Below are 24,606 nucleotides of genomic sequence, written 5' to 3'. Positions count from 1 at the left end.
GAGCACCCCGGTCTAGAGCTTCTGAGAATTGCTCCCTCGTTAGGGAAAATGCAGGAGTGGAGGCAGGAGTGGAGGCAGCAGGTGGAGAGAGGAGCTAGAGGCGGGGCGGGGTGCCACTGCGGGAGGGAGAAGCCGGGGTCCAGGGCAAGAGGGAAGGCAGTGGGAGGTCGGGCCGGGCAAGACTGCAGGGCTCCAGCTCAGTCTTCCGCTGAAACGCCAAGTGCCCCAGGGCCAGTCGCTTCCTCTGTGGAAGTGACAGTTGTCTGTAGGTGCGAGAGGGAGGTGAGACTTTCCGAGGGCCCCTTCCACACTGAGATCACCACCACCATCCTCCTTTTCTCCCTCTTTGAGACAGCAGCGGTCTGGGCTTCTGCTTTCTCTTTCCTTTTAGTTTTAATTTAGTCCCTGCCACTTGTCTCCGTTGAACTTTGGCCACAGAAACCATCTCTGGTGTCACTCAACACCGCGTTCTGGAGAAGGCTGGGTGGGAGGGACGCTCGTGTGTCAGCTCTTGGGGATCAGGACACAACAGTCTCTGGTGTTACAGCTTTAGCAACAGGCGGGGCATTCGGTCAGTATAAGCTGTCTGCATGAATGACCAAAGGAGGTGCCCGGGATTCAGAATAGCGGCCGCTCCGCCCTCTGCCACAACTCCAAGGGGGAAAATGTGGCTTGTTCTACAGGCACCTGGGTCTTACCCCAAGTGGGATTGTTAACAACAGCCTCCCAACTGGCCAGCCCTCCTTCACACGTTTTTCTCAAGTGGGTGGCTAGCCACATACTTTTCCTCTCAAGAACCTCCGAAGGCCCCCTCTGCGTTCTAAGAGAAAATCCTGACGGCCTCTGTAATTGGAGGGAGCAAACTCCCATTTCCAATCTCATCTGCCTCGCCCCACAAACCCCGAGGGTCTCCCTCCTACCAGAGACCGATCCCAGACTACAGCCCACCTTAACTGAAAAGTAAGTGAAAACTGCACAGTGAGGAATTAGAGCGGTCTTGTACATTGCAAGCGCTCAGTGTGAGCTCTCATTCCTGGTTTCTGGGCATTCTACAAACTCCTGCTCTGCTTGTGTTCCCCTTGGCCTCAGGGGGCCTCCGCTTCTATTCCCTCAGATTCCATTGCTCTTTCCTTTCGACTCTAGAGCTATTTTCTCCTTGGCACAAAATTTTAAGGCACTTTCGTGTTTGTCTTTGGAAGTCTCTGTGATGTGCAGCTGACTTCTGGACAAGAGAGCTCAGAAATCATCTCGGGATCCACTTACCAGCTCCTACAATGGGGCCTGCCCCCGGGCTGGTGGTGCTGACAGCCGAGTCCAGGCAGGGTAGCCCCCCGCTGAGCGCTTGCAGGCGTCACCTCATTCCCTCCTCAAAGGCTAGGGGACGGGTGGAACTGGAGACTCAGAAATGCCATGCTCACGGCCAGTTGGCTGTGGCAAAGGTCTGACTCCGCAGCTCTTAACCGCTTTGTTATTTTATCTTTTGGTAACAGTTGCGTGAAGTCGGGCAAATCCCCCCAAAAAGCTCTCAGCGGACCCTCCTGGTGTTCGGGCTCACAGCCTGGTGGAGGGAAGAACAAGGTAACCTTCTTGCTTTCAGCCTCATTATGGCAGAGATGAAGATGGGGCTCTTTAAAACTGGTGGGCCCAACCGCCGCTGTCCAGATGCCCAGGGAGGTCAGCGGCTGGCCCAAACCCCGTGTTCCCCGGGCAGCTACTACCGTAGACACGCTCTGAGTTGCCAGCAGAGGTGAGGCCAGTCAGGCCAGGGAGAAGGGCCCTCCAGCCAGCCCGCACCCTCACGGCACTCGGGGGACAGCTTCACACCCAAGTGTCAGAGCAGAAACACAGCTCACGGAAGGGACACCGAGAAGCTGCAGTTGAGCCTGCTGTTTATCAGTGATCTTCACAAAGGGGAAACTTTCCACAGGCCTCCCCAGATCACGATCGCATCTGATGCCCCTGAAGAGCTCAAAAGAGGAAGTTTGGGTTGGGTTGTAATGGATGAAGAATGCAGAGAAACATCCCGGCAGCAGAGGGATGCCAGGGAAGCGGAGCCCTGGAGGGGGCTGGGCCAGCCTTCGCTCGGGCTCTCTCTTGGGATTCTCAGGTGACAGGAGGGGGCGAGGACTTACTCCTGGGTGGGTGAATACCTCGGGCTGCAGGTCTAAGTCAAAAACACAGATCCCCCCTGGAAATGTGTTTGTGTGTCTGTAGGTCTGTTTTTATTTCAAGAGGGAGGTGGAAAGGGGATGATTTGGGGGCACATCCTACAATGTCAATGTTAGAAGAGAAAGTCAACATCCTTTTGTCCAACTCTCTCATTCTGTAGATAAGAAAAATATAGACTCAGGGAGGGAAGGAGATTGGCCAGAAGCTGGAAAGCACGTGCGTGCGGATGCAAATCTGAACCTAGGTATCCAGACTCCTGGTTCCATCTCTCGCGCAAAAACCTGGATGGGGGTGGGCAGTAAAACGGTGGGAGGCCTGGCAATTGGCAGGAAGACACTGACCGTCCCTCCCCTCCCCTCGAACACTCAGCTGGTACCGGCCACCACACACCACCCATTCAAAGCACACACTCCACTCGTTTCACAGACAGAGGCTCAGTATTTCTGGATTTGACAAAGCCCAAACCAGGGCAGTGGCTGCAGCGAGGGACGGAAGCCGAGAAGGGCTGAGGAGGAAGCCGGGGAGTGGAGATGGACGGCATTTGTGGCTACGGTTCTTCAGCTGCTCACACGGGAGCAGGGGTGACCGTGCTGGGCCTTCGGTGGCCTGTGGGAGTGGAAGCCTTCCCTAAACCCCAAATGAAGACAAGAGCCCACCCCTGACCCCTTCCCCCCTCCCTTCCTTAGTCTCTAGAGCTGGAGCAGTCAGGCTTGGTCATGGCGGCTGGTGCTGATGACCATTTCTCGGCAGAGGTGCTGGCCAACGCCGGTGGCCCTAGTCCTCGCCTCCACAGACAGCCAGCAGGGCCTTGAGGAAGTCTCCAGAGGTGTCACCCTGGCAGGAGCAGAGGGAGAGCAGTGAGTGAAAACAATCCTGATGGCCTCGATGCCCCTTCCTCCCACCGCTGTCAGTGTAACGTCTCCCAAACCCATAAATGTGACTGCGTCCTTCTGTGGCTCCCCACTACCCTCAGGAAAATGGCCAAGCTCTCAGCTTGGCTTCAAGGCCTTTTGGGGTCTGGCTTCACCTCCCCCCTCCCTTCCGGGAGCATCCTGCTTCATCTTCCTACTTTAATACCTACCACGCCTCTGACCAGCACGCCCTCTGCACCACCCCCAAATCCTGCCTGCCCTCTGAGGCCCCCTCCACTGCGAAGTGTTCCTGCCTTCGATTCTTGTCTTCCTCCTCCCACGGCCATTAACACATGCGTGAACCAGACTCATCTGAACAAGCACTACGGGATGCTTACCGAGTACCGGGCCCTTGCAGGATTTTATGGGAACCTCACTGTCTTTATGGCACATCATAACGTCTGGCCTACAGTAGAGCGATGGGAGGCCAGACTCTCCCTCCTCTACAGTGGCTCCTGTCATTTTTATGATATATGCTGTTTTTCTTTTATAATTTTTGTTATTTGATTTACAAAATCATTATTATGAACAATGTAAGTCAAAGGAAAGATTATACAATAAAAATCTCCCATCCCTGACCCCCTTTCCCGCAAATCAAGAGAGAGGCACGGCGACCATTTTCTTGTCTGGGTTTCCAACAACAGTCTGTGCATATACTAACAAGTACAGGTGTAGAATGTCCCTTTTCTACACACATGGACACATAGCATTCATACTATTCTGGGACATACATTTTTGACTTAGAGAAGATCCCAACTCAGCAGATAGAGCCTCCGCATGCTTTTTCGTGGTAGTACTGTATCCTAGCCTATGGATGTACCACACTTTCTCTAACCAGTTCTGTATGGAGGCTTCTAGTCTTTTGCTCCTGTAAACGATGCTGGCATAAATATTCTCCTCCACATCTTTGGGAACATGTGCAGCTATGTCTGTAGGATCAATTCCCACACGCAGAATCACCAAGTTCAAAGTGTATGCGTTTAAATTTCTGAAAACTGCCAAACTACCCTTCAAAGATGTGCTACCACTGTACATCCCCACCAAGTCTGGGTGAAGCCGCTGTGAGATTTCCCACAGGCTGTCAACCAAGCACAGTATCAAACCTCAAGAACTTGGCCAACCTCTAAGACAAAAAAAAAAAAATGGGCTCTGTAAGTGAGAGAACTCAGACACAAAAGATCACAGATCACTTGACTCTATTTCTATGAAATACCCAGAAAAGGCAAACCTATAGAGATAGAAAGTCACCTAATGGATGCCTACCAGCAGGGGTGGAAGTAAGTAAGCAGGTACAAGGGATCTTAGTGCAGCGATGGAAATGTTTTAAAACTGCATTGTGGCGATGATGCATGACTCCTTAAACTTACTAAAAAATATTAAATGCACCTTAAAATAAGTGCACTTTATGGTATATAAATTGTGCTTCAATAAAGTTGTCTTTAAAAAGCCCCCCAAAACGGGCTATTTTATTTAGAAGTCCTTCATTATAAACCTTTGAGCCATCTGGAATTTATTTTACACAGTGAAGTAGGTCTTTCATTTGTCAGCATCTCTGTTGTCAGAGAGAACTCGAAGAGAAAAAGACTGGAAATAGAAAGGACTTGTAATCCCATGGTCAGGGATGTGACACTCACACCCTTCCCCACTGATCTCTAGCCCTTCCCCCTTACTTCAATGGCTTGGTGGAGAGACTTGTCGTATTTCTCAATGAACTCCCGCCGGATGTTGAGCAGGTCGATCTCACTCCGGGAGACCATGATCCTGGTGAGGGTCTTCTCGTCTGTGCCAGCACCCTGGTGGAGCCAGGGGAGAGGGAGACACAGGGCAGGAAGGGAAATAGGGTCAGGTCAGGCAAGAACTCGTGGGTGTCCATCTGTTTGCCTTCCTTTTCCCTCCCAAACCAGAAGAGATATTCTGCCTCAACTAGTCTTCCACAAATAGTCATCCAGATTCCCCTGTGCCTAGGACTGGCCAGACACAAGAGTTGTAAGCGTTGAATGGTGTGCCCCCAAAATTCTGTCTACCTGGAACCTTACAACGTGACCTCATTTGCAAATAGGCTCTTTGCATATGTAACAAATTGAGGGCACACTTGATTAGGGTGGGCCCCAAATCCAACAACTGGTGTCCTTATAAGAGGACACATGGTTATACACACAGAGAAGGCCATGTGAAAATAAAGGCAGAGCCTGAGGCACACATCCACAAGCCAGGAAACACCAGGATTCCCGGCAACCACCAGGAGCTAGGAGAGACGCACGGGAGAGTGCTCCCCTCAGAGCCTCCAGAAGGAACCTAACACCTTCATTTTGGGACGTCTGGCCTCTTGAACCACGAGAAAGTAAAATTTCCATCATCACTCAGTCTGTGGTAATTTGTTAAAGCAGCCCTGGGAGACAAATAGGGGGCCCAAGGAGCAGGCACAGGACATGGAATGTGTGGGCCCTTCTGCTCCAAGGGAGCTCAACAACACCAGCTTAGGAGTCAAAGCTGGCAAAGGCGAGTGCTCAATAAATGGCCGTTATGTCTGGGGACTGTAGGCGGAGAGGGGTCTCAGGCTCGCTCCCACCAAACAGCCTGCCCAGGCTCTGTCAGCAGCTGAGTCTCCACTCGCTGGGCTGAGAGGGTGGCCAGAGCGACCTGGGTTTTCAGGAAGCCAGGGCTAGTCCCACTGTCCAGCACTGGCTATCTTTGTGATCATTTGTCACAGGAGACACTGTGTCACCTGCTCAACTGTGAGCTCCAAGAGGGCAGAGACTGAGTCCTACTCAGCCCTGTGTCCCCGGAGCAAGTTTCTCAACCTTGGCCTCTGGGGCCATGTCATTCTTTGTTTTGGGGATCCGTCCTGTGCACTGTAGGATTTAACAGCACCCCTGCCCTCGTCCTATCGGAAGCCAGCAGCAACACTCCCCAAGTAGTGGCGACCGAAATGCGTCTGAACATGGCCAAATGTTCGCCAGGGGACAAAATCACTATCCTAGAGCCAGACACGGGGCAGACGCTGATAAACATCAAGGGGGTAGAAACAGTGGCCACCAGTCCTGACCGAGGGGACTGCACACATCTGTGTTTGTGGGTGGGCAGAAGGGCTGGAAGGGAAAAGAACAGTTTGTTTACCTTCATGGACTTGTAAAGTTTGTCGGCAAAAAAGAGAGGCTTGTTCTTGACACTTTGAACTGGGAGGAAGAGAGAGATGCAGGAAACGTGGTCAGAGGCGGTGTGCCCAGACGATGGGCTGGGCTGTCTTCTCCCAACCTCCTCTCCCTCCAGCCTGGGCTGTAGGTCATGGCCAACCCCAGGGTCATACTCAGCGCCTGAGACCTTCACTCCTCCTTCCCGATGCCACCTCCTCTGGCTCGTCCCTCGACTTGGCTCTCACTGGGTTGCAACTCACTTCCTGCCCAGGGGCTCGCAGCTAACCAAGGTCAGTTGAGGACTCAAAGGGAAGAAACTCCTCATTAACCCCAGGCACAGGGCCTCAAACTTCGAAGGGCCTCAGAATCACCGGGAGAAATTGATTAAAACTTGGGTTTCAGGTGCCACCCCACAGACTCAGATCCAAGAAATATTTTGCGAAGTGGTTCGCAAAGCATGGTTCCTGGACGGCTCTAGCAGCAGCACCTGGGAACTTGGAGAAATGCAAATTCTCATGGCCCATCCCAGATGTGCTCAGACTGCAACTCTGAAAGGAGGTGACCAACTTGTCCCACTCCGCCAGGGACATTCCTGGTTCTAGTACAAACCAGAATTGTTGGTCTCCCTACTCTGGTGCAGCCTCATGGTGGAGAGTGACTGATGTAGCGCAAGAGTAAGCCGGAGAATGACTGTCTGTAGGTGTGATTTAAGGCACTGTGCCCATGCCTGGGGCTGAGTGTTGCCCCGGAGCCTGCCCACTCTAGCTGCATTGTCAGCCCCGGCTCCCCACGTACCCCCACCACACATAATGCTGCCTGGCTCTACCAGTCCCAGCCCCTTCTCAAAGCCTGGGGGGCTCCAGCCTTTGGCAGCTGCTGGATTTCAAGGCTCCAGGGCCCACACAGGGGGATGTCTCAGGCAGCTTAAGGATCAGGAATCACAGACACCTGTATCAGAAATCCAGAATGACTCTGGATATAAAAGTACCTCTGTGAGGAGAGCAGGGGCAAGAGGCTGGGGTTGCACACTCCAAAGGCACAGTCACTCGGGCTATGCGTCATGCACCGGCTCAGGAACCCACAGGAAAGCTCACATCGAAAACCAACCTTTCCAGCTCCTCATGTATAGTATGCGTGTGTGTGTGTGTGTGTGTGTGTGTGTGTTCGCACGCGCATGCACACCCTAGTCCTGCAGAACACTGGGCCCCTCCCTGCCTTGCCACTGCCTTCCCTGTGACCTCTCCTGGGGAGAGCTGTTCCCTCATCCTGTCCCGCAGCCCGGAACAAGTCTTTATGCTAACCCCTCGCCCCCAACCACACGCTGGCAGGACCCCCCCCCAGTGCTGGGGTTTATTCTCTAATACTAGGAGCTCAGGAAGCTGCCAAGGCCACACTTGTCCAGTGAATCTGGCCACGTTCCCAGTGCCCCCAGCCCTTTCCCAGGACATCCATTCTCTCCTTCCCTTGGTCCCATCAGTTACCAATGGCCACAAACACGTCCCTGACGTCCCCGGACATCTCCTTCTTGATGGTGTGCTCCACGTCATAGTTGGTCATCTTGACAAACTCCTGGAAGACTGGCCCCGAGAGAAGCCCCACAGGTGGGGGGTGAACTTCAATTCAGAGGGAGGGGAGAGATCACCCTTTCCCTGCCCACCCAGCTCCCCTCCCAGGCCGTGCCCCAGGGAAGGGGAAAAGGTCAGCAGGTATGCTCACAGCCCAGGCCTGAGGCAGGATCGTGGTGGGAGGGAAATTCTGACCTCAAGGCTGCCTTGGTCTCAGAGCCAAATCTGTGTCAAGTCAGATGCTGCCCCAGAGCCTTAGACGCATTCTAGGAACCTCAGCTGGGGTAGCAAAAGGAGCTTGGGTCCCGGTAAAGGCTCTGCCCTGAGCTCACTGAATGACCTTGGGAGAACCCCTTCTCCCTTCTGGGCCTCCCCTTCCTCCTGTGTCAAGTTGGGATAGAGGTTAATGTAAGTAATCATGACGAGGACACTGAGGAAGTTACCATGTGCCAGGCATTATGCTAAGTGCTTTTCATGCATTATATTTTTCGTATCTTTAGAACAATCACTTGAGGTGGAACTAAAATCCCAATTCACTAACTTGCCCAAGGTCACACAGCTGATACGTGGGAGATTCAAATCAAGGCAATCTGGCTCCTAAGTCCATTCTTCCGGCCACTATGCTAGCACCTTAAGTATTTTACTGAACAATGCCAGGCAAATCCGTGTCAAAATATCAACGTCCTAGTGGCCAGGCCACTTCATGAGCACCTAATGTCAGGTGCGCCCTGTTCATGTGGCTGCCTGGGGCTGCGAGACGTGTAGGTGGTCCTGGTGCCCTCAGCACGCCTCATTGCCTTGTTCCTGGCAGACATAACCACCAAAGGGCCATGACACTGAACCTTTGAATCCTCAGTGCAGCATTGGAGGCAGCCACCACCAATCTACTGGAGTGGCCTTGGAGGTGACACCCACCGGCCATTCTGTACCCCAGGCATCCCACCTGCTTCCCTAAGGAGGTGAAGGGAGCTGGCCCCAGGCTGAGTGTTAGAGCCAGGACCAGACTCCCCACCGGCCACAATCTTCCGTTGCTGGGGTAAGGAATGGGTGGGTGGACACCTGGTTTCTCTTGTCACAGAGAGCTGAGAGGCTCCCATCAGATTTGGGAACCTTCCTGCCGCATCGGAAAAGGGAGGGATTGAGACCTCACCTCTCCGGAGGTGTGGATAGCTACGTGTGCACAGGATCGTCGTGAAACGGGTCTCCAGGGAAGTTTTGTCTCCACTGGGTGTGTCTGCTATTTCCTGCGGATCCCAGGTGAGGGCGAGGATTTGGGAGGGAAAACACCAGAAAGCCTTGGTTATTATGCACTTTCATGTCTTTGACTAGGCTGAGGGTGGTCAGAAGCTGGGTCAGCCCACCTAAGGAGGCTGACATTGGCCCCTTCCTTCCTCAGCCTCCGCATCCCCTCCTCCAGTTTCCGGGAACCCTCTGGACTGACACAGCGGGTGCTCAGCACAGGGCACTTCCACTCTGGCCTCAGGACCTCAAGACTGGGGCCCAAGGGAGGGCAAGCAGGCACTGGGCACGGGGACTCGGAATTCTCCTGTTCCCACGCCCTTCTGAAAGGCCCTCTGGGGACGCGGGTCTGTCATTGCAAGGAAAACGGCTGAGCCAAGTGTTTCCCCCAGTGTGACAGACGGGCAAACATACTGTTAACACACCACAAATATGTCTCCACAAGCATCTTCCAGCCAGCTACTAGCTCCATTTATATCGACACTAAATTTCCCTTCAGAAGAATTCATTTTGGATTAAAAAGGATCCATTTAAAGAAAAATACCCACAGCTGGTGGTATGTAGCACAAATCATGTGGGAGGTTAAGTGGCTGAAATTTGGGAAACACTTGCCTGGCCCATTTTTTACCCAGTGGGGCTCCTAAAAAGTCATGAAAGGGAGAGAGAGAACCTATGGGCAAGCCCCCCAACCACTGCCTGCCTGGCCGCTAGTCCCGCCCAGAGGCACAGCCACTCAGCCCTCACTCAGAGATGCCATGGAAATCCCCCTGAAGAACAGGACACTCACCAAGATCTCAGCAGCCACCTGAGAGCAGGGAGGAGAGAGAGGAGGGAGAGAGGGAAGGCTTGAGTCAGAGGAGGCCGAGGAGGCAGGGACAAGGGGCAGGGACAGGGGCAGGGACAGGGGCCTGGCTTCGGGGCGGGGCGGGGGGGCGGCGGTGGGCAGGAAGGAGGGAAAACACCTTTCCCTGATCTTTGGGCTGGAACCCCAAATGGGGATAGGCCTGGGAATTAATTTTAAAGTGTTCGCCTGAGGGGTCAGGGAGGACACAGAACGGGGCACTCTACCTGTCACTCCCGGCCACCTAGGGCGACTCCACCCTCAGCCTGCTGGTCTCCACAGAGCCACCCAGAAGTGAGAACAAGAGAAGTGCTGAATCCCCCCACACCCTTTACCGCAAGGGGTCTGAGACCTGCCATTTTACCCCTTTATGTTATGGGCAGGAGAGACAGGGAAGCTGAGGCTGGAAGGGGAGGGGACTTGTGGGGGGGGCACACAGCCAAAATCAGGTGGGAAAATGCCAGCTCTCCAGTCATTTTACAAGGGGGACTTGATCACTGCATTATGCTGAGTCCTTAGGACGTGATTCTGTTAGGCAAGCAGCAGTGCCTTGGAGTGCCTGGGAACAAAATCTAGGCAGTCCCGTGTGCTCCAGACTGGGTTTTGCCCTTGCCTGTCTCCCTAAAACTCTTACCGACCACTTGATTCTATTGGGCAGACCCAACCCATCCTCCTTATAAACTTCACAATAGCCTTATGCTTTAGAAAGCTCTTTTCATTATATACATTGGCAATGTCTTTCAAAATTTTAAATGCACGTGACATTTGATCAAGCAATTACATTGCTAGGAATGTGCCTTTACTGATACACTGGCCAAAGCCTTTCAAGATACCATGCAAGGGTGCTCACTGCAGCATTCTTCGTAATAGAGAAAAACCAGAAACTACCAATAGATGATCTGTTAAACAGACTATGGTTATTCAATAACGGAAATCCACGCAGCTATTAAAAAGAATGAGTCTACAGTGCCGATAAGGAGTGTTTCCCTTAAATTAAGCAAAAAAGTAAAGCATAGCATACTGTTTACAACAGTGTTCCTTTTATCTAGATAAGAAAAGATAAATGCATACTCACTCTTACATATTTGATGGGAAGTCATGCTAAAGGCATGGTCAAGATGCCACGGGCATCTGTGGTGTTACCTTTGAGGAGAAGGACTGGGAGAGCTTTTGCATTTGATTTTTCCTGAAATGTTTACATTTTCTCAACATGCAAGTATGTTCTTTTGATGTTTTATTTTAATGTCAAATAGGAGTTATCAGGGCCACTGGGATCATGGGATACCTCTGGTTTTTATTCATCCCTTTCTGTATTAAAAACCTAGTTGAAATTTGAGGACATTATGGTAAGTGAAAATAAGCCAGTTATAAACGCGTAGATACTGTAGGACTGTAATTACACACAGTCCCTAGGGTAGTCAGATTCGGAGACAGAAGGTAGAATTGGTGGTTGCCAGGGGCTGGGGGAGGGGGAGGGGCAGTTACTGTTTAATGAGAACAACACAGTTTCAGTTTTACAAGATAAAGAGAGTTCTGGAGATGAATAATGGTGATGGTTGCACAACAATGTGGATGTACTTGATTGATGTCACTAAACTTTACACTCAAAAATGGTTGAGATAGCAAATTTTACTGTGTGTCATGCTTTATTCTCTGTTATGTGCATTTTACCACAATTTTTAAAAAATGATGCTAAAAAATACCTGTGTGTTTTTTTGTTTTTTTTTTTTTTTAGAGAGGGAGCAATTTTAAAAATCAAACAAAAGGGGCACCTGGGTGGCTGATTCCGTTGTGTCTGACTCTTGATTTCGGCTCACGTCGTGAGATCGAGTCCTACGTAGGGCTCCACACTGGGCGTGGAGCCTGCTTAAGAGTCTCTCTCTCCCTCTGCCTCTGCCCCTCCCCTCCCTTTTCTCCTCTCTCTTTCCCCCTCTCTAAAAAAAAAAAAAAAAAAAAAAAAATCAAACAAAAAAGAATCTAACGTGCCATTCTTCATTTATTTGGGTCAGAGAACCCAGACATGTTTGTTTTGTCAGAGCATCTTTAAGACAATAATACGTGTAATATGATAAATGCAGTAGGCTACTAAAACAAATATCCAAATACTCAACATAAAGGCTTTTCCTTATTAGCCTAGCTACTTCACGTAGAAATTAGCCTGGGAAGTTCCTCCAAAACCTAAACATAAGAGTTATCCTATGACGTGGCAATTCCACTCTGATCTACCTGAGAGACATGAAAATATACGTACACACAAAACATGTACGCACATTTATAGCAAGCCGCATTATTCTTGAGAAGTACCCCAAATGTCAAGTAGCTGCTGAATGCGTAACAAAAGGTGATACGGCCATGCAATGAAATATTATTTGGCAGCGGAAAGGAATGAAGTGGCGATACAGCCTAAATACAAATGTTGGAAATAATTAAGTGAAAGAGACCAGTCACAAAGGGCCACATACTGTATGACACCATTTATATGAAATAGGTGAGCCTATAGAGACAGAAAGTAGATTAGCGGTTACGCAGGGCTGGAGGGCAGGAAGGAAATGAGGAACGTGTGCAGGATTTCTTTGGGGGTGATGAGACGTTCTAAAATTGACTGTGGTGATGGTTGCACATGTCTGTGAGGACGCTACAAGCCACTAAAGTGTTTGCTTTCAATGGGCTGATAGCATGGTGTCTGGGATTAATTTCAACAAAACTGTTCTATTAAAAAACAGCCTGGGGACTGAATCATCCTGAACTGGCCACAGGTCTTCACTTCCCTCTGGATTAGACAGCCTATGGTATTTGTTGCTCAAACTGGAACACGGAGAAAGGGAAGTGGTCAGTGATCCCTGTGGGACAACGGGTGAACATTGCACACTCGTATGCACTGTGGTCGCAGACCTGGACCTCCAAGAGCTCGGAGCGTGCTGGACGCCCAGGGTAGAGTGTGGGAAGGCAGAGGCGTGACACAGACTGTGCCAAGTCCCCCTGCACATCATTGTCCTAAGAGGAACCTGGCCCTGCAGATCGAACGCCTTCCGTTTCTGTGCACATCCTCCTCTGGCGTTCACATTTCGCCTCCAGAAAACCTATCTAAGGAAAACACTCCTGCATATGAGGGAAGAGTTGGTGACCAGGAAGAGGGCTGTTCAAATAAGGCTTGGTAGTAGCTTCTTAAGTGGAATAGGACATGGCCATTAAGTGACGTCAGTTTTTTAAAAATGATATGAACCGCGTTCACGGCATACTACTTTCTAACTGTTCTAAATCAGGGATCCACTTATATATACGCATAAAAAGACAACTAGAGTGATATATTCCAAAATATTAACAATGGCTGTCACTAGTAGGTTATGGATTGATTGATTGGTCTGTTTATTTATTTAGGCTTATCTCTATTTTCTAGAGTTTCTACAGAAGGATAGGTCTTACTTTAGAAACCGAATATTCTGGCTCTAAGAAAATGAGTCCCCACTAAGACTAATCAGGTTCTAGCGTCTGTGAATCTGGACAGGCAGCTGAGTCGGGCAGGGCTCCCTTGTTTCTGCGCCCCCAGGTTCTCTCTCACCCCTTCCCGCCTGCAAAGTGTTTGCCAATGCAGCCCACCACTGCCCCCTGCTGGCAACAACTGGAAGCACACACCCCCAGCACAGCACCCAGGTGGAAGCATTCCCTAGAGGGTGAGTTTCAGGGTAGAGGATGGATTTGGGGTGAGCTCTAGGGAGGAAGCCAGGATCAAAGACCCTCAAGGGCGCAATGAGACTACTACAAAGTGTATTTGTAGTAGTACTTAATACATATATGTTGAATAAGTGAATGAAACGTGGCCTCAACAGACCACCCTAGGAGCTGGGTTCCCAAGCGAGCCCTCATAAACACACCCACATGCAGCTGGAAAACCACATTTAAATGCAGCCCTGCAGCTTCAGACAGCTGCATTCCAAACCGGGGGCTGCATAACTGGAAAGTAGCAGCTACCTGGTTCGGAGGCTGTAGGGAAATTGCTGTACTGGGTCCTGGAGGATATCAAATAGTAGTAACATAGGCTTTGGAGTCAGGCGGGCCTGGGTTCAAATCATACCACAGCCACTTAGAAACCATACCCTTGGAGAGGAGTCATTTTCCTCCAGTAAAAAAGGGGGCATAATAAAGTATAAAATAGTCTTAGCATCATGCTCAGTACTTAGTACACATTTTATAGTTTTGTAACTGTTGGATTTATAGCTAAGGATTCTTCCAGCTCAGATGCTGCCATAACACTCCACACTTTTCTATGTAAGTGGAGCAGGGCACAGAGCTGGTGCCTCCACTCCCAATCCAACAGGGCTCTTTTCAACCCAGCAACTGTAAAGGGAGGGGGCCAGATCTGCAGTCGGTGGTGTCTGTGCCCAACACCTGGACCTGGGCCAGGCTAGAGGGTGCAGGGAGCAAGGCACAGGCGAGTGGGGACAGTGCACGTGGCCTTAAGAGGGACTGCCCAACCATAAGGACCCTTAGGGGACTTGGGGTTGTCCAGCCTCCATGAGAAACCATCTCCAGACCTCAAGCTCCTCAGCCTAGGGGGCATGGAAGAAACAGACCAGCCAAGTGACCCAAGAGAACCCCTGACTCCCCATAACAAATATTTACTGAGTTCTGACCATGTGACCACCTGGGATGCATCAGTGGGCAAAACAAAGATCCCAGCCTTTGATGAACTCACTTTTAGGCTCTCTCAGAACACTTCCTTCAACCTTGGTCCCATTTCATAGATAATAAACTGAGACCCTTAGCACCTAGGCCCCCTTCCTAGCAGGCTCCTAGACCTGCTCTCTCTGGCTCAATTCTACCTGGGCCACTGATTTGCTGTGTGACTTTCAGAAGTTATTCCTCCCTCTCTGGGCCCCCATTTTCCCACTGAAACATAAGGAGTTTGACCTGGCTGATCTGTAAGTCCCTTCCAGCTCTGAAGGTCTGGGGGCTCTCAGCCTACTTTCCACATAGGAAATGCCGGTAAGACCAGCACTGTACTCATGAGAATCTTTCTGAAAGTTGTGAAAATACTCAAAGTCTCGCTTCTAAGGGTAGAGAGGTGCAGGGGGTCCACGAGTCTAAGGATTCACCAATGAAATCAGCCATGTCCCTGCCAGGAACCTTCCCCACTCCTGGACAGCCAGGGCCTGGCATGGACAGACATGAGCTGGAGCCACTTGGAGGGGGCGGTTCTCACCTGGGCATCTTCCCGGGCCTGGTCCCGGTCTTCTCCTGCCTCCTCACGGTTCCCCTGTAACAGGACCAGCGAGAAAGGTCAGTCCCCAAACATCCACCCTCTTTGTCCCCCAGCAGCCACAGGACCTTGGCTCAGCCACTCTGCCTCTACGAACCCTCTTCCTGAGCTATAACATGGGGACAATGATCCTGCCCTCATAGGGGAGCTTCTGGTGAACATTACATTGGAAGGCACTTAGCCCAAGGAGACTCAGACACAAGGAGCTTCAATACTGTGCGTCAGGGCCTAGTGTCTGGGCTGCAGGAATACAAGTGATGGCGAAGGAAACCTGCAGGTAACATGCGGGTCACCCACATGGCCTTGTTCTGTCAGCTGGGGGCCCAAAAACCCAGGCTGAGGGCCATCAGGGAGGGCTGCCCGGAGAAGTGGCCAGCTTTGAAAAGCATACAGAGGAAGAAGGCCTTACACGAGCCAGTCACGGTCTCAGCGGTGGGACCGAGAAGGCAAGTGGGGAGGACACCCTTTCTTCATTAGGACTGGGCTCCCAGCTCCCTGCCCCTCTCCCAGCCAGGCAGGTGTTGGGGCCATGAACTCACCGTGGCCAGAGAGATAAGGATCCTCTTGAAGTGGCCGGAAGTGTCTGAGCTCAGAGCATCCTCTAGGGACTTGTGATAGTCTGAAACAGAGAAAGGGGTTTTGGGTAGCTGCTGGCTAAGGATGGGGGGCGCTTCTAGAAGCTGGTTCTTGGCAGCAACCTGCCATGCCACTGTGGATCTTGACACACTGACGCCCCAGTCCATCGCCTCCCTCCCCGTCCCAGCTGAGCGCTCCTGGAATCCTGCCTCTCCTGCTTCACAGCCACTCTGTCTTCCCTCGCCTACCTTCCCTCCCATCGGACAGGCGCCAGACCCACAAGCTCTGGCCACAGTTCTGGCCATGTCACTCCCCCACTCAAAATTTCTACCATTTTAAAGCTGCTTACCAGGGGAAAAGTTTAAACATTTTTGACTGGTACTTAAGATTCCTCAAAATAATATTCTGACCGAGCACAGGCCTTCTGAACGAGGGCCTGGAGTGACTGCACAGGCTGCCCACCCAGGAGGCCGCCCTCCGGCTCCCCAGCAGCCTGGACACGCTGTCCCTTCATTCCTCCCCTCCAGCCGGACACTCTGCATGGGGTGCCCCTTCCTCAGGCACAGGGCTGGGCATCCCCAGGGGCTTATCAAAGCCTCATGCCTGAGAGAAGGGAGGTGGGCAGAGCTGTGTGGTCGGCTGGCTCTTCTGCCACCACCTCCCAGTGGTGCTGGGCCCAAGGCCTCCCACACTCACCTTCCTTATAGGCCTTACAGATGGCCCGGATTTCTGCATTGGTCCGCGTAGCGAGGATTTCGATGAGAGCCTTCTCATCAGTGCCAGCCCCCTAGAATGTTAAGACCAAGAAGACTTGAACCACAGCCCTGACCCCCATGCAGAGACCCGAGGAGCCCTGGCCAAGACTTAGGCCCCTGTTAAAGAAACCACCCAGGAGGCAAATGCTCAGACCACCAAGCCTTCCTGGGTTTTCTCCTTACCCCTAGACCAGAGACAGCATAATCAGGGCAGAACATGCCAGCTTGTCAAGATTTCCAGAACCTCCCATGAGAATTGCTTTGGACCAAAAATTAAAAAGGAAAGAGGGCGCCTGGGTGGCTCAGATCGTTGGGCATCTGCCTTCAGCTCAGGTCATGATCCCAGAGTCCTGGGATCGAGTCCCGCATCGGGCTCCCTGCTCCTTGGGAGCCTGCTTCTCCCTCTGCCTCTCTCTCTCTGTCTCTCATGAATAAATAAATAAAATCTTTAAAAAATAAATAAAATTAAAAAAATAAAAAGGAAAGAATATATGGTCTATAGGCATGTGTATATTAAAAGGCATACACATATATGTATCTGAATAGAAATATTTATGTTTAAGTATATAACAAGAACAGAGCTCATGCATTACAGTGTAACAGTGATTGTGGTCTCTGGGTGGGCGAAGGATCACAGGTGATTTCTCCTTTCTTCTTTTTTGCTCTGTGTAGATTTTCTCACGTTATTTTGTCAGGAAAAAAAGGTTTTGTGTTTTAAGGGAAAAACATGCTATCTCTGTTGATATTTGCATTTGAGGAGTGATCTAGGGACCGACACATCAGGTCCTCTAGACTGAGACAGCTCAGGGAAACAGCTGCTCAAAGGTCCTCACTTTGGGGGAGGGGAGGGAGGCGAACGAGACGGACGCATCGATAGATTCAAGTATCTGTTAAACACCTGCAATGTGCCGGTCGCTGCACAAGCTGCTGCAGCCACAACTATAAAAAAAAGGTAAGGCACGTTCACTGCCCTTAGAGATCACTGCCTGTGGGGCAGCCAGTCCCATCTGTGGGAACGGAAAGCGTTGGGTCAGTTTAGCTCACTGGTCCCTTCAATGGCTAAACTCCATGTTTTCAAATTCTTTGTTTTTTTGTCTAGGCATTTTAAAAGGACGAGAACCTCAATTTGCTTTGCCCAGGGAAACGTCTGTTCTTCCCTGAATCCTCCAGGGGCCCAAAGCCCTAGTGGTCTCATGTGGTTGTCAAGTCAGGCTCCAGAGTCTGACAGATTTGGTCTGAACCCCGGCTGTTAAACCTCGTAATGCTATGACTTTGATCAAGTGATTTAGGCTGAGCCTAACTTTCCTCATCTGTAAAATGGGGACAAAACGACAGCACTGCCTTGTGGGTTGATGAGACAAGGAGCTGGGCCCAGGATGGGTCACTGTATGCTCTAACGACAGAGAGGAGCCCCAGACAGCTGGTGCCTTGGGAAGCAAAGCAGCTCCAGCAAGAGCTGGGCTGGGACACCACGTCCTTTCTTGCTAATCAGTTGCAAGGGCAGGTCTTCAGAGCCAACAGTGCCCTTCACAACCATGGCCTTGTTTGACCCACTCCAATGCTTGAAGGGCAGGGATGACTGCTCCCATTTCACAGCCGAAGTTTGGAAAGTTTAGAAAGCATGGAAGTTTAGAAAGTGTAAGGGGCTAGGGCGCCTGGGTGGCTCAGTTGGTTAAGCAACTGCCTTTGGCTCAGGTCATGATCCTGGAGTCCTGGGATCGAGTCCCACATCGGGCTCCCTGCTCAGCAGGGAGTCTGCTTCTCCCTCTGACCCTCTTCCCTCTCATGCTCCCTCTCTCTAATAAATAAAAAAAATTAAAAAAAAAAAGAAAGTGTAAGGGGCCCAACATCACAGAGTAAGTTAGTGGCAGGCCTGGGCTAGAATACAGACTCCGACTGCTGGTGTTTCCCTTCCACACCCATCCTGCTTCCTCCAGCTGCTCCTTGAGATCCCTCTGACACCACTGATTACTGGGCATGTGACCTCACTTGAATCAACCAGAGTAGAAGCCAGGACTTTGGTGGAACTCCCGGGAAGAAGGAACAGAGGTGCTCGCTGGTAGGACATACAACCCCGAGGAGAAAGGCTCTCTGAGAGTGAGGCCACCACAGAGGAGAGCCAAGCAAGGTAGGGGAGAAACAAGAGTCCATATAACATTATTTGAGTCCCTGGATTCAGCCACATCTAAAACCAGATGGAGTCCTGTATCTTTCAGTTATAGGAACCAACGTCCCCTTTGGTGTTCATGCCACTTTGAATTGGGCGTGGGAAGGGCTCTGCCAAGGAGCTACAGCCAACCCACACCTGGGCTTGCGGGGAGCCCCTGTGTCGCCCCAACACCTGCAGACGGGACCCCATCCCTTTGGTGCCCCCACCATACCTCCATGGCTTTCTTCAACTGCTTGGCATCGTAATGGGCCGGTGGCATCATGAGCCCTAGAATCAGCCTTGCCAGGTCTCCAGAAATCTCAGACTTCAGGTCAGCCATCAAGTCCTACAAAGGGCAGGGCTGAGGTCATGCCGACATCAGCACGTGCTCCCGTGTGACCCAGGACAGGGAGATGCGGAATGAGAAAACAGGGGCTACGTGTGAATGCAGGGGATGGCGGGAGCCCGTGTCTGTCTCTGCTGATGTTTACTCCTTAGAGGACAGCAAAGAGGACAGGGGAAAAAACCCAAGCAGCGGGAAGATCCACTCTCCTTGGTGGCAAGGAGACAGGACAGGAAAGGGGGCAGGGCCGGAGGCCATCATTCCCACCCTGGGGCGACTCGCCAGCTCCCCACGAAGGCACGTAATCACTGACGCTCAGCCTTGAAGCCTCTGGAACTTCGAGAGCCAGAAAACGCTGCGTGAAAGCAACTCATGTCCCTTATCTCAGCCCTGCGCTGAACCATTCCCACAGGCACTGATCCCAAGGAACTGGGGGATGGAGAGAATGTGTTGCAGGCAGCCCAAAACCAATGAGGGTGGTACTGTGAGAACAGGTGACCGTGAAGACCCGGGCGCCCAGGTGCGCAGAGCTGGCTGTCACAGGCCAAGCCCCGGGGGGAGGGGGGGGGTGCAGGGCCCTGGCTGAGGCCTCACCCGGCCGAAGTGGGACTTGAAGATCTGGCGGATCTGCTGCCGCTGGGCGTTGCTGCGGTGCGTGATGATGTCGATGATGGTGTCCTCATCAGTTCCTGAATCACCCAAGCCATGTGGCTGAGAGGGAGGCCATGGCCCAGCTTCCCCACATCCTCCTGCCCATGGGCTGCACTAATCTTTGTCAGGGCAGAAGGCTGGCTAGAGCTCTAAGCGCCTGCAGGAGCCCTGCCTCTGGCCCACACCGCTGACTTTGCCCAGGCTCCTCCCTGCACTGCCTTCTGTGGGGTCACTGCTGAGAAGACCCCCAGTGGAGCAGAGAGCCCTGCCTGCGGTGAGAGTCAGGGCCTCTGATCCAGCCCTGCTTCTGGCCATGGCAGAGCAAGGCCTGGCCCCTGTCTGGGGCTCAATTTCCACACCTATGCCACGAAGTGGCCGAGTGGCACTAAGGGATCCTTCCAACCTGGCATTCTAAATCCCATGGGGACCCCGGGTCCTTTCTCTCCAACTCCCCGGGAGCTGGAGCCCAGGTCCTTCTACCTGGTGCAGGTCGACTCTGGAAGACATCAGGACACTACCACCCGCCTCTTGGATTAATTAATGCCTTCGACCTCAGACCCGGCACAGGACTCTACCTTTCCAAAGGACTCTTACGCCTGTATTCTCACAGTCCTACATATGCTCGGTGGATGCTATCATTCCCAAGCGACAAAGGAAGATGAGGCCTAGAGGGGGAGGATTTAAGCCAAGGCCTCTGGGAAGTGCCGTTAGACGGGCAGGGCGAGGGAGGGGGAGTGACGGAGGCCAAACCTGGACGCTCCATCCCCACTGGCCTTTCTGAGAACAGGGCATCCACCCATCAGTAGTTCTTCCCACTAGTTCCAAATGGAGGCCCTGAAAGGGGAGGCAGCAGGGGGCGCTCCCGTCCCAGAATTGGGTCCGTATCTCTTCTACACTTGGGGAAATGGACGCTTGGAGGCATTGAAGGACCTGCCCAAAGCCACACGGTGAGTCTCAGGCAAAGCCAGGGGGAAAACCTAGGCCTTAAGCCCTAGTACTTTCTTCTAGACCAGGACACTGGTCCTGACAGGCTGGGGACATCGTGGTCTCAGGGAAGGGCTTGTGCCCAGTTCCTTACAAACTCCCTCACTCCCCTCCTCCCTAGAGTCAGGGAGCCAGGACCCTCCTCGTTCTGCGGACCCTAGTTTGAGGCCTCAGCTCCCACACCCGCTGCCCCAGAGGCCAACCCGCCCCTTTCCTGTCCCCTTACCAAGTCCTTTCATGGCCTTCCGCAGTGCTTTGGCGTCAGCGTCAGGGTTGAAGTTGTCGACTGGACGCACAGTTCCCCTCAGCTGGGAGAAGCAGAAAGAGACTCAGCAGGTATCTGGAGGCCCCCTCCGGGGGCCAGGCCAAGAGGGGAGCATGCAAGGGAGGGGAAGCTTTCCCCACGAGCTCCAAACCAAGCAGCTTGAGGGGAAAGAGGCGGGGGTGAGGGCACAGCAGACAGACCCCTGCCCTAGAGCTGAGAAAGGAGAGGGGGAGACAGACGCAGGCCTGGGAGCACGGCAAGTGCTGGTCAAGCCAGCTTCCTGCCGCAGGAGTCGGCTCTGGCCTAGCTGCACTGGGGCCTCCCCAGTCCCTCAGAATCCTGCCCTGTCCCCAAGGCCCTCCTGCCTCTTCAAGAGCCCCTCCCCTTGAAAAGGCAACCAAAATGTCTGAAATACCAGAGCAGAATCTCCCAAATTTCAGTCACTCCTTAAGTGGGGTTCTCAGTGTTTCCCTATTTGTATACACCCTGTGCTATTTCTTAATATTTTTACTTAATTCAAGTTCTGTTGTTTTACTTAAATGCATTCATTTTTAAGTGTATTTAAATACTCCTAAAGGGCAAGCGGTTTTGTTCATTTTGTTCTTGGACAGATCCCAAGTGCCTACAACAGAAGTAAGCACTCAATAAATATTTGTTAAATGGATTAATGAATGAAAATAATTTTATATCACTATCATAAAGAGAAAACTGGTATTATGTGTCATCAACAGATGATAACCCATGACAAATAAATGTAATAAAGACAAAAAACCGTGTTGTCAAATATCACCAAATTTAACAAGACATTGTTGCTTGTCAAAAGTTCTGAACTTAAAAGCTAGCTCTCTCAGCTCTGTTTGTGAAAAAGGAAAGCTAGCGAGTGTGGCACCAAACCAGACTCCGTTTGACAGAATGAGGAAGGTGGATGCAATCGAAAAGGAGTCGCTCTTTCACTATGTGAGGTTCCGTGTTACTGAATACCACGAAGGCTCCCCTCACCCAAAAGGATTCATTTCTTATATAATTTAAGGTCATCTGCAATGACAGTTCTTGCCTTGTCATTTGGGAAATGCTGTTCTAGAACATCAGAGCTCAAGAGCCCTCGGAAGGCACTGAGCTTGCCGTGTCTAACACCTCATTCTAAAGATGGAGACAGAGGCCCAGAAAGGGGTAGGGACCTGCCAAAAACGTCTCCGTGAGTCACAGAGAGAATGCAAGGTTCCAAATATTTTCATGTGGACCAAGTGCTACTAGTCCCTGGAATGGTTTGCCCCAAGTACGTCTGTGGACCCTGGGTCTCAGGATGGTCAGAACAACCTTGAATCATCCAGTGCACTGAGCGGTGCCCCTCTGCTCATTGTCATGCCGCCAAAGGCCAACTGTCCGACCCAGGATGACACAGGCCCCTCCACAGAACCAGACATGTCTCCATTCAGCAAGCCCTGTTAGTAGTCAGTGGGCCAGAATGCTTCCCAGCGTGTTAGAAGTTGAAGCAGGAATCAGACGCCCACATCCGAGGGCCCGCCCAACCAGCTCAACACTCCTAGAAGACAAGGAAGCTTTAGATGTGAGAACCAATGTCTCAGGTTGGCCGCCAGGGGGCAGCTGGGTGCCAACCAGAGCAGCAGGAAAGTGCGAGCAGAAGACTGGAAGCTTGTGGTCAAGAGGTCAAGCAGGAGGAGGGGAGGGTCTGACCTCTACTCGGGCCACTGCACTAAGCTCCCACATCTGATAGGCCACCTGCGCTGCCTCCGGGAAGAACTGGCCAGCAGCACTGGAAGGGAGGGGGTGGGGAAAGGATAGGAGGGCCCGTCATCGTGGGCAACACTCCACACATACAATACAGCCACGTGTGCACACGCGCACGGACACACACACACACAGCCACGTGTGCACACGCACGGACACACACACACAGCCATGTGTGCACACGCAGACACACAGCCATGTGTGCACGCGCGCACGGACACACACAGCCACGTGTGCACACGCGCACGGGCACACGCACACACACTTTAAGTGAATCCGTCTGGCTTCACCTCTCAAGCCTCATCCATTAAGAGCCCTTCCCTCCATTTCTGAGAACCTTCTATCTTCTCAAGACCCTCTGCAATGCCGGCTCTCCCCAGCAGCCTTCTTGGCTCCTAGTTCCAAGCAGGACAGGAGTTCTCGAATTCTCTGACTTCCTCTTTCTTCCTCATGATTTGAGTGATTTCTATCCACGTCTCCCCTCTCAAACAAGTCAGTGACCACCTTATGGCCACGTCACCTCGGTATCTCCTCCTGCAAAGCATCTGGGTGTACCGCATGCTGAGTAACCGTCCGAGGAACTGAAACCAGCCCCCAAGGCACTTGTCAAAGGTTAACAGGAGGTTATCATAACCCTTACTTAACTGGATCCTTACAAGCTCTGGGAGGGAAAATCAGAGGACCCAGCGCTCCCCTCCTAGTGCACAAATCTGGTCAAGTTGTGTCCAGTGTAATCTCTTCCACGGCTCCCCACTACCCCTAGGAGAGGTTCTTCTGCCCGGAGGCCCCCAGGCTCTGGCCACCTCTCAGCCTCCTCTCTTCCCCGGCCCGCTGCAAAAGTGCAGCATCAGTTTACAGAAATGAACCAGGCTGTACCTGCACATCTCTAGGCCTTTCCTGCACCCACTCTCCTTCAGACCCTGTCTTCACCTCCTCCTCCTCAGGCCTCTGCTTCTTTACCCCCAGGAGCCTCCCCCAGTCTGGGACGATGCCCTGATCTGTGCGTTCCCAGGCATAATACTCTCCCCATCCTAGGATGGCCCCACGTGCAGGTCCTGGTCCATTTGCCTCACTGGGCTGGGGGCTTCACCAGCCTGCTCACAGAACGTACTCGGTACAAACATGCTCAATGAGTAGGCAGAGCAGGCACCTGTATTTCTTCCATCCAATAGATGATGAAACAGAGAAGTAGCTATGAGGTAGCAGGGTCTGGACCCCCCCTAATTCCCAGTCCACACCCCCAGACTGCCTTTCCAAGTGCACGGGAGCAGACACCTCCCTGTCTGGGAGAACACATTCCCGTCTCTCTCTCTTTCTCACACACACACACACACACACACACACACACACACACACACACAGACTTTCACCTGCATGCCGCTCCTGGCACCGAGGAATCCCCAACTTCATCCAATCCATCCATCCACCAGGATGAGGGCCAGGAGAGCCCAGGCCTACCACCCCCAGAGGCCACTCCCTCCAGCCTGGGGCCCTGGGGGCCACTTACTCATCATCACCCCCACAGAGTTTCAGCAGAGCCTTCTTGTAATCGCCAGACGTGTCATTCTGGGGAGAAAGAGAGAGAGAGAGAAAGGTGACCTCACTCACCCCTGGGCTCCCCTCAGACAAGAAGGGGAGGTTCTGCAGAGCCCAAGATGGGGAAGGCTTTTGTAGCGGCCCTGACTCTCCTCTGGTCTGGGGGTGGCTGCGACCACCAAACAACAGTGTGCTGGCAAGTATTTAACAACCAGCTCTTGGGGGAAAAAAGTAAAAAAACCCTGATTTGTAACATTTGGCAATCTCTGTGGTGTGAATACATCCAACCAGGGATACTTTCAAGCTACCAAAATGATTTCACTGAATGTGGAGCCAGTGCAAGCCGGCCCCAGCACACCACTATCCCCAGATGATCCCCAGCCCGGCCCTCCCAAGTGAAATAGTCCATGAAAATAGGGCTCCATGAATTGTCTCACATTCCCGGAAACGTGCCCATGAGGCAGGGGCTCCTGGAATTCCCA

The 24,606-nt window shown here is 52.1% G+C and overlaps 1 protein-coding gene across 2 annotated transcripts in view; it reads right to left on the bottom strand.

The window, feature by feature from the left end:
• Nucleotides 1-2,588: 2,588 nt before the first annotated feature.
• ANXA6 (annexin A6) overlaps nt 2,589-24,606 on the bottom strand; it is a 45,975-nt gene continuing 23,957 nt past the window's right edge. The window contains exons 13-26 of one of the 2 annotated variants that reach the window (XM_027605637.1): nt 24,096-24,154; nt 22,535-22,613; nt 20,801-20,882; nt 19,534-19,628; nt 18,829-18,942; nt 16,389-16,479; nt 15,656-15,735; nt 15,060-15,113; nt 9,806-9,823; nt 8,930-9,023; nt 7,696-7,791; nt 6,198-6,256; nt 4,751-4,873; nt 2,589-3,003 (exon numbers count right to left, since the gene is read on the bottom strand). In XM_027605637.1, coding sequence (XP_027461438.1) covers nt 2,944-3,003; nt 4,751-4,873; nt 6,198-6,256; nt 7,696-7,791; nt 8,930-9,023; nt 9,806-9,823; nt 15,060-15,113; nt 15,656-15,735; nt 16,389-16,479; nt 18,829-18,942; nt 19,534-19,628; nt 20,801-20,882; nt 22,535-22,613; nt 24,096-24,154 — 1,104 coding nt within the window. In that variant the 3' untranslated portion in view covers nt 2,589-2,943. The remainder of the gene's footprint in view (nt 3,004-4,750; nt 4,874-6,197; nt 6,257-7,695; nt 7,792-8,929; nt 9,024-9,805; nt 9,824-15,059; nt 15,114-15,655; nt 15,736-16,388; nt 16,480-18,828; nt 18,943-19,533; nt 19,629-20,800; nt 20,883-22,534; nt 22,614-24,095; nt 24,155-24,606) is intronic. The other variant, XM_027605638.1, reaches the window with a different exon arrangement.

Source organism: Zalophus californianus, chromosome 5 (assembly GCF_009762305.2).
Source record: "Zalophus californianus isolate mZalCal1 chromosome 5, mZalCal1.pri.v2, whole genome shotgun sequence".
NCBI lineage: Eukaryota > Metazoa > Chordata > Mammalia > Carnivora > Otariidae > Zalophus > Zalophus californianus.
This window is presented reverse-complemented; position numbering and strand designations above follow the sequence as displayed.